The following is an 18377-nucleotide window of genomic DNA, read 5'->3' as shown; positions in this document are numbered from 1 at the left end:
TCAAAAGGATCACTTGGACACACTTTTCTACCAAAAAAAAAAAAAAAAGCTTTGCATTGAAAAATAGTATTTGTATTGTATTTTCTGTGCTTTTCTCAAGTGAAAAGATAGCAATTTGCGATTTGATTTTTTGCTTTATAAAATAATATATTTGTAATGATAATAATAAAATATTAAATTAAAATTGATCAAGATTCATATTTATGAGATCTGATATACTTTATCCATCATTTTTATCCATCCAAACTTAATCCTCTATCATTTTTATCGAAACTCAGGACTAACATTGACAGTGTTTATAAATATGTTTATGAATATGATTATAAATTTATTGAATGTGTTTCATGAATATAAATATGACTATAAATTTATTATAGTCATATTCCAGTGTGACTTTGATTGTTCATGTTACACATAAGAGAGATATTTCGAATAATTTTAATTTTGTACATAGTTAGCAATATCATTAGTATAGGAGAAAATTCCACTTGTTAATTCTTTTATACTCTCGCCTAAACTTCCATAGTCGAGAGTTCAAACCTGCAAAAATAAAGAACCAAACCTTTGTTCTCTATGGCCAAATATTTTTCATAGGTGAGATTTGATGTGCCCCTGAAAAGAAAAAAATATCCATGGTTTTAGTGGGAGGCATTTACTTCATGTTGCATAAGCATAGAAAAAGTACAATCATGTTAGGTAATACAGTGCTTGGATAATGAGAGTAGAGAAGGAATTAATCATTCGATTATAATTTAGATTGGAAAACACAGAGCTATATGAAAAAGGATAGGAGAGATGCAGTTCACATATCAAAAGATTAAACATCAACTGATTTGTTTTTGACAGCTTCCACTTTAAACAATCTTTTAGCTGTTATGCTCACCAAGTTATCCTTACTTGCATTTGTGCCCCAACTGCTGCTGGTTCTACCTGCAACAGTAGCTTAGTTCTTACTAACAAGCAAACAAGAATAACCCAAGGCATGGTTCTTGATGCACAGGATCAGAAACAAAAAGACTGATAAAATGAAAAGGAGCCAGTTGTTGGTGTCATATCGATGATACACAACTCATCTATAATTATAGATGAGTTGTGTATTATCGATATGATACCAAACTGCAAGACATTGCCATTCTTAAAACAACATCAATTAGAACTCGGTATATCATAAACACCAGAAAAGGAGAAAATAAGAAACAAAAATAAAAAGAAGCATAATCAGATCATGCTAGAAGGTGTCGAACAACCAAAACAAAATTAACAATCTCACACTACATTTCTCATCGTCGTATCTTGCTACATCACTTGGGTTTTCAATTGATGCACAATTATAGTCACTCAATGTCTCCAAAGGATTAACAATATCTGGACTAACCACATTTCAGTATGAAAATAATTTCCAAGAGTGACAGACTTCAGTTTTTGAGATATTTATAAACTAGGAGAAACGTATAACCAGTACATGGTTAAGAAATGCAGTCTGTACAGACCAAGTATGTGGAAGGCAACAAAACTGAGGACTCTTATTACATTATGTGCAGTAATCTAATTAAACAGGGCCAACATGATATTCTAATATGAACAAATATTAGGAATGAAAATAACCTGCCCCAATCCCCCAAGACTTGTCCAGCACCAGCAGCATGGGCTTCCTTTCCATCCTCAATGAACCTGCCTGGAATTAATATGCAGCCATGGGGCTTTCCCATTGTAACACACCACTAGTTCCCACTGCAATAGCTTCATTTCTGATGAAGAAAATGACATAATTAGGGAATATATCTCTGTGAAGAGAGATTAAAAAAACATATTCAGATTTAAATTTAGGCACGACTCCTATATTTGATTCAAAAGTGAAACAAAGAATATTAGTGCTTCTATCAAAATCAAAATAATCATAAAAATTCAACAAGACCCTCAAACACTCAAAAAGTTTGAAGATACAATGTCAAAGTCTAATTCTAGTGGTCACTTGTGGTTAGTAGGACAGTCCATCATGCTGACTGACTTGGATTGAAGCAGACCATGCCAAAAAGGCATCACAAATGCCAAGTTGACATGTACCAGAGGCATCAGGTTGAATGTGAAATTAGGCTGCTTGTGGCAGTCTCGAGCTTTGATTAGGAAGAGACTGATAACTTAAAATGGATGGTGCACCTGTCAAGAGGAAATCCTTTCTTTGAAATGGAAGTAGGACTTTGCAAGATCATAGGGCCACTTTGCGAATATGAAATGATAAAGCGCCATCAAACTTAAAAACCTAAAGCTCAAAACCTCAAGACCTTATTTGCCAACGATACAAACTAGACAATGGTTATTTCAGGAAATAAGTTAGTCAGAGATGGTCAAATTTTCTGGCACACCATTCAAATGAAATTTACAATTCTTTCAAAAAAGCATCTCTTCCATATCTTTTCAGAAATCTAACTTATATTAGTGTCTAAGAATATTTTCCGTAGGATGATTCCCTCCAGAAACAGCTAGGCATTGAGTCTGAGCAGCTTGACGGCTATAGCATGCCTTTAAAAGATCTTGAGCTTAACAACTACACAAAATTCTGTCTATTTAAGCCTTCTCCTGAGGTTTTATTATACACTTGTTTTTCGTTATATCTTAAAAAACCCAGGAATCACTCTTTGGGGAAGCGTAAAGGGACTGAACTTGTAATTTTAAGCTAAACAAAGTTAAAAAGAAGAACATTGGAGATCTGAGTGATCTCCCAATATCATCAAACAATCTTCTAAAAAGGATCCAAAATTATCAAATGCTCCTTCAAAATCCAAGCATATTGTTGCCAGACCTTCTCTCATATACAAGGCGTTTACCACATTGGGTTAGAGGCCCTAGTCGAAGCTTCAGCATTTGCCAACTTACTTGATTCCTATCTGATCACCAAGTAGAAAGCAGACAACTGCAACCGAAAGCAAGCTCCTGCTTTGGTGTTCTGTCAGAGAAAGCTTTTCATCTATTCGATTCTTTAAAAGTCTCTTTCCTATCATGAAGGGCAAACGATGCTTCCTTCCTCCCTTATCACAATCAAGCAACGAAGAGGAGTAGAAGCGATACCTCCGACGGAATTGAGGTTCAAGCAGCCATCGACGGCACGGGAAAGGATGGGCGAGCGTTCAGGCAGAGGCCCGGCAATGGGCATCGCCTCCGGCTCGCCACCGAACCTTCCAAATAAATAGAAGGCGGAAGAGATGAAAAAGATTCTAAGAGCTATTCCCAAATTCATTCCCTACCCCGAAATTTAAGTGAAATCACAATCAGACCAAAATTTATGTGAGAGAAATTAAAAATATATAAATCTTATATTTTTTATTTAAAACTCAAACAACAATCACAATAGAATAATTAGAATATAAAAAATATATAATATCTAAAATCTTCTTAAATAATTATAAAAAAATCTACTGTGATCTAACCTGAGATGCATTATCCTTGTTTTCTTCTTTTTTTTTCTCTTATTTTTTATCTTTTTGAATCACGTTGTTGTTGTAGTTTTTTCCCCGGTTACTATAGTTTTCTACCTCTTTTTCACAGCTACCATACCTCTCTTATTTGATTTAGCTTTAGGTTAATAAGGAAAGTGAGCTATGGGCTATTAAAGCTCACTATGGGCTGAACAAATGGATTGTCAGCAACCTTTCCTTTCAGCCCACAAAGGAGATTGCCTCATTACTCCTAAAACCATGACGATCAACTGTCGGCACATCTGTCGCCTTTCTTTCAGTAAGGCCTTTATCAACTTATCTACTCCATTAATATCTGTATGAATTTTCAGAAGTTGCAATTGCTTCTCTTCAGGTACATTTCAAAACTAGTGGTATTTGATATTTATATGTTTTGACTTGGAATGAAAAGTTGTGTTGTTTCACAAATGAATGGTGCTCTGGTTATCATGATATAACTCCCCCCATAAAAGTAAGTAAAAAACTTGATGTGAATTTCCTTGTATCTATATCTCTTGATATATCTGTATTTGTATAACCTGTCAGCATAGGTGGTTCACCTTGAAAGCTTAAATAAACTTTAGAGCTCTCTTTGAGATATCTAAGGATTTACTTCACTACTGCCCATTGCTCTTTGCTTAGATTTGCAAGAAATATACTAGTTACACCTATTGCATATTCGATGTTTGTCCTCGTACATATTATTACATACATTAAATTTTTAACTATTAAAGCATAAGGAATTTTTTGCATTTCTCATTCTCCTCGTTATTTAATGAACTTTATTCAAAGCATAACTTAAAGTGACCTAAAAGATAATAACCAACTGGCTTTACATTGCTCACACTAAACATTTCCAATACATTTTTGATGTATTTCTTATGTGACTATCAAATCTTCTTATTTTTTCTGTCACATGAAATCTGCATGCCCAATATTTACTTTGTTGGCCTCATATCCTTCATCGTAAAAGACTAACTTAGTTACTTCTTTAATCTATCATTTATAGATATATCTTTCCCAATAATAAGCATGTCATCAATATAAAATAAGAGAATAATAAAGTTATCACTAAACTGTTTGATGCACACATAATGATATGAAGTTGTTCTTTTGTATCAATTTTTAGTTATAAATGAATTAAACTTTCTATATCACTATCTTGGAGCTTGCTTCAACCCATACAAGCTCTTCTTCAACTTGCAAATAAAATTTTCTTTACCTTTGATTTCGAAACTTTCTAGTTGCTCCATATAAATTTTATCTTTCAAATCACCAATAGTAATATCAAGAGCAATACAAATAGAAGATATTTTAATAATATGAGAAAAAATCTCTTCAAAGTCAATACATTTTCTTTGACAAAAACTTTTCATAACTAATATAAATTTGTATTTTGGTTGAGAATAATATTCTTGAGTATTCAACTTGAAAACTCATTTGTTATTCAAGGCTTTCATTCTCTTTAGTAGTTGCACCAAATCATATGTGTGGTTCTTGTGCTGAGCATCCATCTTTTCCTATATAGCAACTAACCAATTTTTTTTTTTGCTCACTTTCAATTATTTCTTGGTAACTCTTTGATTCACCTGCATCAGTAAACATTACATATCTTTTGAAGGTTGACGTTGAAGTTTTGGCTGGTGCCTCATTCTTCAAATCCTTAAGGGTTTGATCATCAAAGAAGATCACATCTCTTGCTTTTTTACTTTTTTGAATGAGAGGTCTAAACATCTTTTGCTTTTTTGAATCACAACGCCTATAACCAAACTGATCATGTGAGTAGTCAAGAAAAATACATTATTTTGTCTTACCATCTAACTTAGACCTCTCATTGTCGGGAACGTGACAAATGCATGACAACCAAATACTCTTAAATGCTTGTAGAAAACATATTTCCTTTACCATATATACTCTATAACATCATCATCTATGTTGTATAGGGTGACAAGTTGATCGCATAAATTGTAGTCCTCGAAGCCTTATCCCAAAACATTTTGGGTAGCTTGACCTATGAAAGTATATATTTGATCTTTTCCATAATAGTGCGGTGCATTATCTTTACAATTGCAGCTGAGGTGTATTAGAAAATGTCATCTCATGTTAGATGCTATGTGACCTGCAATAATCATTTAGCAATCCTGTGTATAATCTTTTGTATTTCAATTATTTTTTTTGTCTCTCTTTCAACTTTGGTATGGAAGTCTTTGAATATATTAATAACTTAATCTTTGGTCTTCATAGCATATATACAAATGATAAAATAAAGTATACTATTAATACCAGGAATATTAATAGATCCACTATGAGTTTTTATATTTAAAGAACTACATACATATGTATAAACATAATCAAAGATATATATTTTTCTAGATAAAGTAGGATTAGCAAATGAAACTTTGTATTGTTTCTCAACTAAACAATCAATACAAGGGTTCAGACGTGTACTTTTGAAGTCTGATAATATCTCTTTATTAGAAAGAGCTTATAGCTCTTTCTCGCTTATGTGTCCTAATCGCTTATGACACAAATTTATATTGAAAATTTTCTCTGTATAATTTAATTGTTCACCACAAGTTTTAACATATAACTCAAGATTTTCAATTTTGAATAATACCGTCCGATACAAACGATACATACCAGTCCATCAAAAACAGATAGAACCATCTTGTATCAAATTATATATATATATATATATATATATATATATAATAATAATAATAATAATAATAATAATAAAAGGCGTGGCTAAGTCCATTGGGACGGCAAAGGGATCGAATGCAATGGCGTCGAACGCATTGGTGGTGGAGACGAACGTAAAATGAACAGACTTCGTTTCGATGGGGCCCAGAAAGTGAATGGCACTTCACGTCCGAAGAAGTATCGCACACAAAACTTTCTCCTCCAACTGGTGGACTCTCATTGGTGGTCATGGACTGAAACGTTGGCCCCGCTAATCTGAAAAGATAGCGAGAGATCTAATTCGGGGTCGAAAACGGGGACATGTATATCCAAATAATTTTTAGATAAAATTTAAGCTCCGTGTCAGCCATTCTGTTTGTCAGGGTCCGATCAGCCATGCAACGAGGAGTGGTTTGTTACCGCACGGGCAAGTCATGTGCGAACCAAGCCGTTGCCCATCGAGCGCTCAAGGAGCACGCCATCGACCCACGGCTGAGCCCTGGCGACGGGCTTAGGGTTTGCTATAAATCTCCAGAATCCATTTCGATCTCCGCCTCTCCCGTTCTTCCTCACTGTTACTCCTCGCGGAAGGAGATTGTGGGGAGAAATCGGGCTTTAGACCGTAAGAGGAGGAACGCTCGACACTAAAACCCTCTCGTAATGCCTCCCAAGGCCGCAAAGTCGAAGGATGCCGTCACGGAGCGGCCGATCCTCGGGCGATTCTCATCTCATCTGAAGATTGGAATCGTAAGATCTGAATCGTTCCGATAAAATTCCTGCTTAAGGACCTCTGGTTAATTCTTCGTTTCTTTGTCACTGACTTCATCGCCGTATTTCATAATGAGGATTTCGGTTTGATTTCACCGATGGAACCTCAGTTTGGCTGTTAATTCTTTTTTCTTTTTCAAGAAAGGTGGGATTTCTGGAGAGGTTTTGGACTTCAACTCTCTTGTTCCATGATTTAAAACTGTTCCCTTTCTTATGTAAAAAAAAAGCTTATTAGAATTCTCTTGAAGTCCACTCGAAATGGGTACTAATATATTGACAAGCAGCTTTTTGAAGAATTATTTTTTCATTGTTTTAAGATAGGATGTTCTAGAAGGATGCAATCTTAGCAAAGCTTTGCCTCATCTTGTTCTATGGTTGGGTTGTGATCTTAAAGGATCTTCAGTTTTAGAACCGTTCTTTGACATATCAATTACTGAACTGTAGCAATCAAAGCTTTAACATATTAAACAAACCATGTTACTTAAGAATACGTACATGGATTAATTTGCCTATTTGATGTCTGTTTCTGAAAAACACTTTTAACCGTCATTTTCTTTTCATGGTCTTCAAGAATTACAGAGTTGTCTACATTGCTTACTCCTTAAAGCTACTCTGCTTTATTTAACTGGAACCGCTCAGGTTTCCCTAGCGTCGTGTGTTATGTACTAGGCACTCAATGAGATATATTTGCAATTGCAGGTTGGGTTACCAAATGTTGGCAAATCCACTCTATTTAATACACTGACGAAATTGTCAATCCCAGCTGAGAACTTCCCTTTCTGTACCATAGAGCCTAATGAAGCAAGAGTCAATGTTCCTGATGAGCGCTTTGATTGGCTTAGCCAATTATACAAGCCAAAGAGCGAGGTTTGCTTTTCCTGTATTTGTTGTTGAAAAGCTTATACAGGCTTGCCCCATTGAAGATATCAAAAACCACTTTGATTGTAGCAAGCATCTGAATAACTTCACCAAATAATGTAGGAGTGTTGAGATTGCATAATTAGTATGTTTACATATTGATCTATTCTGTAAAAGCATCAAATCACAATATCCAGAAGGGAAGGAAGCAATATGCTGTGTATATGTCAAGTGCTTAATAAAAAAAAGGCTAGAACTGTGAGATAATTGACACAAAATGCATCACTAACTCTATAAATCACGAAACATTATGTGTGCCTCTGGGTGGTCAGCACTATATTGTGCTAAGAAAGTCCCTTCAATGTGCATTATAGCTCTCCACAGTCCTAAACTGCCCTATGTATTTTATATTTCTTTTGTTGATTGCGTGTAAAGGTTTTGCTTGAAAACAACATGGAGACTCATGAGTGAACAAACACTGCAATCAGGAATGATGCTTGTCCTTTGTCAATGCACATAAACATAAGGGAAACACAGAAAGGGTGATTAAACCAATTAAAAAACGATGGTATTCAAAACAAATAAGGTGTAGCAGGTAAAAACATAGAGACGAGAGTCAGAATTATTATGTATGAATAAGCATTAAAGTTTAATGTCACTTCACTTTATGATATAATACTGTTCTCCCAATGATGGGGACCAACACCTCTTATATGGAAAAATGTTAATACGGTTGATAGGATATGAAATCTAACATCATTATCCTGATGCTAGTTATTTCAAATGATTGGCTGGTGGTGCTTCCTCAAACTGAAGCAATGTATCGTATCAAATGTAACCTTTTGTGGAGATCATGCTTATATACAGTAGGGTTTTCATCTTAGTTTGAATTCAGCATACTATTTTTGGTTTGGTAGCTCTCATAAAAACAATGTCCTTGATATGTTGCAAAAATCCTTTTAAAGGAGGACATTTGTATCATCATTGTTAATTTATTGATTGCTTTTGTGCTGTTTGTTTTAGTTTTTTTTAGGAGAACTGACAATGCAGAATTATTTCCTATGCAGGTGTCAGCTTTTCTTGAAATTCATGACATAGCTGGACTAGTGAGAGGGGCTCACGAAGGGCAGGGCCTAGGAAATAGTTTCCTATCTCATATTCGTGCAGTTGATGGAATTTTCCATGTTTTAAGTAAGTTTCTATCATCTTGTTTTATTTAAAAAAAAGGAGCTATTTTGATTCAAATTAGTATCTTCAGGATTCTAGGTTCACTTGTTTCAAATAGCTCATTGAGGCTGTAAATTATGATGGTAACTTTAGACATTGTAGCTTGAATAGTATCTTCTAGTCATGATTATCACTCAGCGCAAACTTCTTCATTTTCAAACTACTGTGTTTACTGATCCTGTGAAGGTCATGGCCTTTGATAGGATCATATTTCTAGCAGGATTTCTTCCTAGTTAGAAAATGCAAATTTGATTTGTCTAAATTTAGATGATGATTGGATGTGTAGTGGATGATAATTGTTTAGTTTCTGATTTTTACTAGAATTAGTTTTCCATGTTATTAGATGTATCTCGTGGAAGTTATTTTCTTATTTTTAGATAACATATGACTATTAAATTCTCGTATCAATATTATAAAGTTTGTTCCTGCATTTATAGGAGCATTTGAAGATCCAGATATAATCCATGTTGATGACACTGTGGATCCTGTTAGGGACTTGGAGATCATAGGTGAAGAACTGCGGCTTAAGGTACTATCCATCTATATATTCAATAATATAGTGTCTGCTGGTTGGTTTATTGACTGATATCTCTTGTTGCTATTAGCATGCGTAAGATGTGTTTAAGCACCTTCATAATCTTGAAATGTTGGGTGACTCTACTCAAATTTCAATTTTCTAGCACAACTTCTGGTAACTTTGAAGTGATAAATTGAACTTCTTTAAAGAAATTCTCAACAAATATCTTTTGATGAGTTTGCATGTGTTTGTATGTGTGTGTGTGCACCTATGAATCTATTTGCAAGTTTAATGTAGCTCTTCTTTTACATTATCAAATATTAAGTTATTTTTTGAACAAAGTCAAATGAAGATTGTCTATCAAATATTAACGTGGTTTTTGCACTCTAGCCTAAACAATGATGGAAAACATTATCATCTGTAAGGTTCGCCTGGTACGGGCAATACATTTCGGTTCGATCGAAAACCGATACAAAAGGTACTGCTAGGACACCCCACTATCCCATGTGTCAATACATTGGTATAGATTGATTCATATTGTACTGATGGTCGGTTGGTACACTGATATGGACCGGAACCATGATCATGCGAATCACTTCAATAGTTTTCTTTGTGTAAAGATTTATGGATTATGTTATGACTATTATTATCAATCTATTCTTCCTTTATGTTTTATTTATACTTAAATAATACAGAATGCCTCATCATTTTATAAGCAAACACATTTTTTCATTGTAGGATGTGGAGTTCATTGAGAAGAAGTTGGAGGACCTGGAGAAGAGCATGAAGAGAAGCAATGATAAGCAACTCAAAATTGAACATGAATTATGTGATAGGGTTGGCATGATACCTTTCAGATCCTTTTACCTTGTTACTGCACTATTACTCTTCTCATATGCAATATTGCATTTTCTAGAATTTGTTATTTAAATATTTGTGTTTGAGATACTTGGTGTAAATCTTATATACTCATTATATTTGTCTATGTAGTTATGCTATCCATGGGTTTCTCTCTACTTGGGCCCCTGTCATTTTATGTAACTATCAGATTTTTCTATTTAATTGTACCTTTTGATCTACGTAGTTTAAGTTCTCATGGGTTAGTTGAGGAAGATTTAATTATTAGGTTGGACTTGGAAAGAATTTGTCTGTTCACCATATGTTTAGTTTTTGATGAGGGTAGAAATTATATTCCTACTTACCAATAACTTGAAACACATTAAGGGGTCAGTAAATGAGAAAAGACAGATGGTTAAATGACTTGTGTGTACTCTGTTGGAGTGATTTGACACTTCCTACATTTTTCAATTTTTTGTACTGCATAGACATCAGGTTTCTGCTGACTTTTGCATTGATTTTTGTAATCAAAGGTGCCTTGATGCAAAAGTGCAGTTAGGTTCAAATTTGAGCATCTCCTTGGGGTTTACATGCTTCATTGTAGTAAATATAAAGCAAGGTCATAAATTGTTAATGTTTTGGACATATCAGTTGATATGATGTGTCAGTGGGGATTTGTCACTGAATCACGGTAGTTTTAGTCAACAGCCATTGACTAAACCCGAACTGAATATGAACAAGTTTTTTGAAGACAAACTAGTTTGGCTTTATAGTAAATGGCTGAACCAGTGAAAATGGTACAAAATACGGTTTGGGGTCAAGCTTCGTCCCTAGTTTAGCACTTATGCTTACCAAACAGTGGTTCTACGAAGGAAGAAAAAACTTTGCTTGCTTTGTTTGTCGACTTCTCATTGTTGGAGGGGATTGCTGGAGATCTAAAGGATGCTTGAGGAGAGGATAAGGTTTGGTGATTTGTCTATTGAGTGAAAAAGGCCTCTTTTGTTTTGTTTTTGGCTTTTTGCAACAGCCCTTGTGTCAGCTGTCTGAAAAGAGGGTTTCCTGGTTATCTTTAAAACCTTGTCTCAATGGTAACTCTTGTTAGTCCCTAGTTTAGCACTTATGCTTACCAAACAGTGGTTCTACGAAGGAAGAAAAAACTTTGCTTGCTTTGTTTGTCAACTTCTCATTGTTGGAGGGGATTGCTGGAGATCTATAGGATGCTTGAGGAGAGGATAAGGTTTAGTGATTTGTCTATTGAGTGAAAAAGGCCTCTTTTGTTTTGTTTTTGGCTTTTTGCAACAGCCCTTGTGTCAGCTGTCTGAAAAGAGGGTTTCCTGGTTATCTTTAAAACCTTGTCTCAATGGTAACTCTTATTAGTCTTTTGAGAACGCAGCTGAAATGTCACCCTTTTGTAATGTTGCACTGTTTTTGTAAACTGTCTTTAATTCCGACTCCTTTACATAAAGAGCATGTTCCTGCTAGAATTGAATAATTACTGCTGCGAGAAACCTTTAGCTGGTCTTTACCATTTTTTTGTGTTCTCATTCTTGATGTTCGAGCTTAGAGCTGTTTCAAAATCAAGTTCAATCTCTTAAAATTAATGATACTTCAGAAGTGGATTCTATGGCACTAGGATTTCTTTTCAGTCGCTAATGCCTTGTGATGCTTTTATCATATAGAAGCTTGTTGCTGCTAGTTTAGTCTGTGTAGCATGCTTCTTATTTGTTTTTTTTTTTTTTCAAGTTTTTTAACTTAACCTGTGTTATTGTGCATTGAAATTAGTATAGATTTCTAGTATTTTGGCGAATGAACAAATTAATATTTTGATGATTTAGATATTAGCAAATGGTTAATGCAACTTGTTCTAGATCTGTTTCATCTTTAGCCACAGGCTCCAGGAAGAAATCGGCAACTTGCTGCGCCTTCATAAATACAGCATAGTTATTATTTTCATGGCTTGCCTTCAATTTTATTGTTCTTCATCTTTTTGTTATATAAGAGGATTTTTATTCTTGTAGCTTTCTCTTGTATCATGGAAACATTTGAGCAAATTTTTTTTTCCACTGTCACGCTGCAGATAAAGGCATGGTTGAACGATGGTAAAGATGTGCGCCTCGGTGATTGGAAAGCTGCAGATGTTGAGATTTTGAACTCTTTCCAGTTGCTAACTGCTAAGCCTGTTGTCTATTTGGTAACTTATTTTGCTCATCTGGTGTATGCCATGAAATGTATTTCATCTTTAAATGAATTAAGAGCCTTTGCTCTCAATTTCATGAATCTTTATTTCTATTATTAATTTTGAACTAGTCAGAAATTTCTAGTTTCGTTATAAATGATTAGAAGTAACAAGTGTTGCTTCCTCACTTAAATATATGTCTGAAGTGCTTACATTCTTTGTAGTGCATACTGATTTAATCGCTTTCAAGATGTGCTCATGGTTCCATCACAATTTTCAGCTTCATCTGGTTGACTTACTCCGAAAGCAAGTATAAACAACTTGCTGAGTGTTAGAAGCTCCTGAAAATTCCTAGCTTGCTCAAATCGGGTTTTCTTAGGAAGAAGGAATTCTTGTTTATGCAATTAAGCTAAAGAGCACGGTTCTGTCATTGGCATTCTCATCCCAAACTGTTGGAATTGGAATATGTATCTCATGACATTACCCGCATCAGAGCTCAATAGTCGGAGATGACCATATAGTTTACCATGAATTATCTAGAAGGACCAATTCTGCTTGTTGTTGCTCTCATTGTCGCTTTCATAATCAACATTGCTGGGTTGTTAGTGCTTTCATGTTATATTTTTTGAGTTTTTTTTTTCTTCTAAAATATCTATCAAATCTCTTATATATTTGCAATTTTTGTTTGAAGTGCACAGTGATTCAGATAGTTCATCTGAGATTAGTTTTAAGTATGCTTTAGAATTTAATTATAGAATGAAAAGGAAAGATATTGAAATATAGCACGCACTATAGTACAGCTTGATGGAGACAGTTTTTTTTTTCCTGCCAACTTAATTCTTTTTTTTTCCCCTTTTTGTTTGTCATTTCTTTAGGCACACTTGAGATGTTGACCCTGCAATTTAATTCTTTCATAGTTTTATTTGTAATTTTTTTGCCTAGACTTTTTAGTTCATTCCCTGCCAACATCCTGGACTAGCGTTATGTTGACCTCAGAAGCTATATTCACATCTTGGAGTCCCCACCAATTTACTGTGTATCATCATTTCTATCAGAAGTTGATTTAGACTTACGTGCTAGGTCATTTGCTCAGTTAGTTTTTTGTTTCATGCAATGTTTGCTCCTGTATCTGTTGTTTAAATTGCAGGTGAACATGAATGAGAAGGACTACCAAAGAAAGAAGAACAAGTTTCTTCCAAAGATACATGCCTGGTATGCTGGTGTCTTCTTCTTGAAACTCATAATAGCAAATGACCTGACCTAGCTGTTGTTAGTTCTCTCTATGGTCGTTGTTGTGATTGGTCTACTTTCATAGAAATGCTTGGTAGGACACTGGCCTTTTGTTGGTTTTAGATAATAAGAAAATCAACTATGAACCTTATGATGTGTGTTTTGGTAATTGTTTGCACTGTAACAAGATGTATGGCCAAAATTTTAATTTGCATTTAACTATTACTATATTGTATGTTTTTTGCTCGCTTTTAAGTGTAAGTTAAATGTAATGTTATATGGATATATTCTAAGGTTTCCTTGCTTGATGCTCAGGGTGCAGGAGCATGGTGGTGAGCCTATTATACCTGTCAGTTGTGTTTTAGAAAAGAAGCTGGTAGATATGCCAGAGGATGAAGCTGCTAAATACTGTGAGGAAAACAAGGTACAAAGGTAAGTTACTCTGCGTTTTGCATTCCAATTTTTCCTCTGCTTTTCTAAGTGATTGATGACCAATAAAGAATAGTTTGATGTAACATTAACAATGTCACTGCAAACACTGGTAAAATGGGTTTGTTTTCTTCACAATTCAAATGTTTTAGTACTGTTACAGTAGGTCTTATGTGTTTCCATATTTATCCTTTCTGAGGAGTGTGTAAGCGGTATACAGTATAACCATCCTCTTGACATATATTAAACAAAGTAATTTTTTTTTGCTTTTCCTATTGCATGCCATGGTTATATATCATAGGCATTTAGCTACAGGCAATTTTTTTTCAAGTCCCATTATGACTTTGCAGGCAACTGCCTGAATAATTATTTTCCTGATTTGATTTATATTATTGAATTTTAATATTTAGAAAGTCGTTTTGATTTACAGTTTTCTTGAGAAGAGGTTCTAGGAGAGTCTCCTTGAAGATATCTGGCTTATTAGTATTCATGTCAAATTGATTTGCGTGTACAATGTAAAACTCGAGTACGAAATAGACATTGACAAACATAATATGCATATATTTCGAAAGATAATGCTGTGCTCTAAATATAGAGGCTGAATGAATGTTCTTTCCTACAGTGTTTTACCGAAAATCATAAAGACTGGTTTTGCTGCAATCAACCTAATATACTTCTTCACAGCTGGGCCAGATGAGGTATAGTCTGAGCTATTAGATTGTTGTTTGTACCTCATTTATCACTTTTTTATTCAACATAATGTTTTGACAGTGATCAATCATGTATTACTACCAAAATTTTCTATCAGACGTCTGTCTTTTTCCTTGTGATGAATGTTTGGCAAATTACAGGTGAAGTGTTGGCAAATCAGACGGCAGACAAAAGCCCCTCAAGCAGCTGGTGCTATTCACACTGATTTCGAAAGAGGTTTCATTTGTGCCGAGGTATGTCTTTGTCATACTGCAGCTCATGTCCAAAATCCAGTTTGCCAAACACATTCGTTGTTACTGTTCTACTTATGCTCTAATTATAGGTCATGAAGTTTGATGATCTAAAAGAACTTGGCAGTGAATCAGCAGTCAAAGTAAGCACCTTTTACACACTATAGTTGGTTAGATAAGTCTACCCTGGACAGTTAACTGCATGTCTCTTTTTGATGATGCATCTGTCAATCTTATAATTCCCTACTACAGAATCAAAAAGAAAAAGACATAATTCGTCAACAACTTTTTTCTTGATGTTGCAGGCTGCTGGGAAATATAGGCAGGAAGGAAAGACGTACGTGGTTCAGGATGGGGACATAATCTTCTTCAAATTCAACGTTTCCGGTGGCGGGAAAAAGTGATGTCTGTTTTCGAAGGATGATTGCTTTCTTCATATCCTTATTCGGACGGCAAATTGTAAGAATATTGGAACGATAGGTAGCCTACTTATTTAATCGTTTTGAGCCTTTTTATCTTTTGGATGTGTGTGTTATCTCACTATCACGCTTTGGATGTAGAATCAAAATCGACAGTCAGTTGCAAAATCAAAGCACCAAAGTGGTGGATTGAATCAGTCATAACATTCAATTCTTTTGGTTGTTAAGTCGATGTTATCATGTTTAGTTTGCAAGAAGATCTTTTGCTCCTCCTTGGCATCATAGTTTAGTATGTGGGTACGGACATCGGCTTGTTAAGTCAATGTTATCATGTTTAGTCATATTTCTATAGATGACAATAGTATTGCATTCTTATGATGCTCAAAATTAAGTAAGGGGAGTCAGAATTTTCTATTAGGTTGTTCCACATTATCTTGTGTCCTCGTAGTTTTTATCAATTTTATTAATACTTTAGAATGAATGACGGTGAATAACCGAGTGCATCATTGTCTTGCTATCGGAAGCTCTATATAGTCTTGTGCCACTTGAGGTTTTAGGGTGTTGAGATGATGGACATTTCGCGCTATTCAACATGATTGTTGTGACATGTAAGCAATATTTTATGTTGTTCATTGTGATCATTGCATCACACAAAAACAGTCCAAAGAAGACAGGAATCCATCTCATCTGTGATAATATATAATTAGAAACGATTCATTTTTGGTAATATATAATTTATTTATTATGTTAAATAAAAAGAGAAAATAAGTTCCAAAGTGAAGGAATCCATCTTTGTGGATCGCAGTCTTTGTCAGGTGTACGTCATCTCCAGTGACTCATATCGTGATCATTTAGTGTTCGATGCATCATTCGTGCATCGAGGACAGCTTCGCCGTACCTCCATGCACCCATCCATGTCGCCAGATCCAGCTAGCTGGCCTTCAAGAGCCGTACTCTCCTCCTCTCCTGGTCAAATAGAGAGAGAGAGAGAGAGGGGGTTGGAGACAGTAAAGAGAGATCTAGATTTGGAGAACGACACACAGATCTCAGGGCACAGACACCATGCAACCCGAAGGCACCGGCACGAATGTGTATCACGTCACAGGCACTTTCCTCAACAACCATGGCATGGACTCGCCGATCACAATCGCTTTCTTTTCCTTTTCCCCTCTTTTTGATGCGGTGAATAGTGTCTGATTTGATGTCGGTAACAAGACGTCGGGCTGTCAAGCGGATAGATCCAAATCTCGATCGAGCTTGTCAGCGGTAAGAATCCGAGAATGCCAAGCTGCTGCTTCCATGGCTTCTCCTCCATGGAACCTGCATGCAGCACTGCAACATCTACTCCACCCGCACTATAGCTCGTAGAATCTTTACTGCTCGGAACCCTAATGAAGTTAAGGGACCTAAAAGGACGAGCCCAAACCACACCGTACCAGCAATGATTCGTCTTCCCCGGCCGACAGAACCCCACGCGCAGGTGCCGGTAGATCTCACCTTGCTGATGCCGATGATGGGCCATGGTCTTATTTGTGCACGTCATGTGCCCACAATAAATGCCAAGCACGGCTGGTGCCGACGTGCCACCAGGTAGAAATTAACTCCCATGATTTGTGGATCGGTGGAATCGATGGGTGCAAACTTCCTCGTGAAAATGGTTAGTTGACTCTTCATCCCTTGGTCAACGACCGTAGGACGAAGACTCGAGAGCGTAGTCAACGGTGTGCACGAGAGCCTCGGCAGTCCATTGGGCGAATCCAACACCGTTTGGAATTCTCAGGGGATGATTGATGAAGACGAAATGAATGAGAGAGAGAGAGAGACTGTTCTGATGCATGCTGCGTCTACTGTTCACAGTGTTGCTGCTGCTTACACTGACAGCAGTGTGTGTGGTAGCCACTCCACCACTGAAGTCTGATGCAGAAACCGTGAAGCACTCTGAAGTTGATGTGATGTGAAGTAGCTATTCAGATCATGAGAGATAAACAATGTTATCGACCTGGACATGATGATCTGATCTTGCATGAGTTCATCAAACGGAAGGGATTGCTACCCCATACCTAAAGCTCAGGTCCTGTGGACAACAAGAAACATGAACCTTTGAAGGGTCAGAGAGAGAAAGCAACTCCCAGAGGAGAGAGGCATGGGATTATTACCCCATACCTAAAGCTCAGGTCCTGTGGACAGCAAGAAACATGAACCGAGAAAGGTCAGAGAAAGCAACTTCCAGAGGAGAGGCGTGAGACGTGGGAGGATGATCCATCATCTGCTACAGTTCACGACAAACATCTAGTTAGGTGAGGAACAGCACCATCATTGCAAAACCTATGGCATGCTCTTATGTGATGCCACCAGCCCTCACAGGAGTCATTAAGAAATCAAACCATGCTTCACAGTACCACAAGGCCAATATACAATTACAAAAGAAGAAAGAGAGAGAGAGAGAGAGAGAGAGAGAGTCCTGCCCAGTCCTTAATGTCACAAGATCATTGTTTCTTTCATGGCCATCGAGCATAGCTTGTACCAACCTTCAATCTCAGACAAAGGAAGCATAACCTTTTGATGGGTGGCCTTTAAATCTCCATTCATCATCTCCACCTACCTCGATCAAATGATTGCAGTTTTGCCTAGAGGATTAAGAAATCATCCCAGTGTAGGGTTGAAGCACTGCACATCATGTACCAGTTGTCTTTGTGTGTTACATGAACAAACAGAGCCTGGAATCCTGTTGAAGACCCATCCATGGTTAGTGCTCCAACACAGGCTCATACATAGACTTTCAACTAACTAAAAATTAATTGACATCTATTCCAAGCTTGTGAGTAATCAGATAGAACAGGA

The 18377-nt window shown here is 36.1% G+C and overlaps 1 protein-coding gene and 1 long non-coding RNA gene across 2 annotated transcripts; one reads left to right on the top strand and one right to left on the bottom strand.

Annotated features, from left to right (window-relative positions):
• Nucleotides 1-775: 775 nt before the first annotated feature.
• On the bottom strand, nucleotides 776-3203 carry LOC135644955 (uncharacterized). The gene is made up of 3 exons (XR_010498632.1): nucleotides 3067-3203; nucleotides 1606-1748; nucleotides 776-930 (listed from the first exon to the last, which is right to left on the bottom strand). It is a non-coding gene; the product is annotated as an uncharacterized LOC135644955 (long non-coding RNA).
• A 3428-nt stretch (nucleotides 3204-6631) lies between these two features.
• On the top strand, nucleotides 6632-15733 carry LOC103993622 (obg-like ATPase 1). Its single transcript, XM_009413754.3, has 12 exons — nucleotides 6632-6881; nucleotides 7602-7769; nucleotides 8828-8951; nucleotides 9425-9516; nucleotides 10243-10341; nucleotides 12419-12532; nucleotides 13665-13729; nucleotides 14063-14179; nucleotides 14799-14874; nucleotides 15028-15120; nucleotides 15210-15260; nucleotides 15423-15733. The coding sequence occupies exons 1-12, from the start codon at nucleotides 6795-6797 to the stop codon at nucleotides 15519-15521; spliced, it is 1185 nt and encodes a 394-aa protein (XP_009412029.1). The 5' UTR covers nucleotides 6632-6794; the 3' UTR covers nucleotides 15522-15733.
• The last annotated feature ends 2644 nt before the right edge of the window (nucleotides 15734-18377 follow it).

Source organism: Musa acuminata, chromosome BXJ3-8, assembly GCF_036884655.1.
Source record: "Musa acuminata AAA Group cultivar baxijiao chromosome BXJ3-8, Cavendish_Baxijiao_AAA, whole genome shotgun sequence".
Taxonomy (NCBI): domain Eukaryota; kingdom Viridiplantae; phylum Streptophyta; class Magnoliopsida; order Zingiberales; family Musaceae; genus Musa; species Musa acuminata.
The sequence above is the reverse complement of the archived record's forward strand: the minus strand, read 5'-3'. Positions and strand labels throughout refer to the sequence as shown.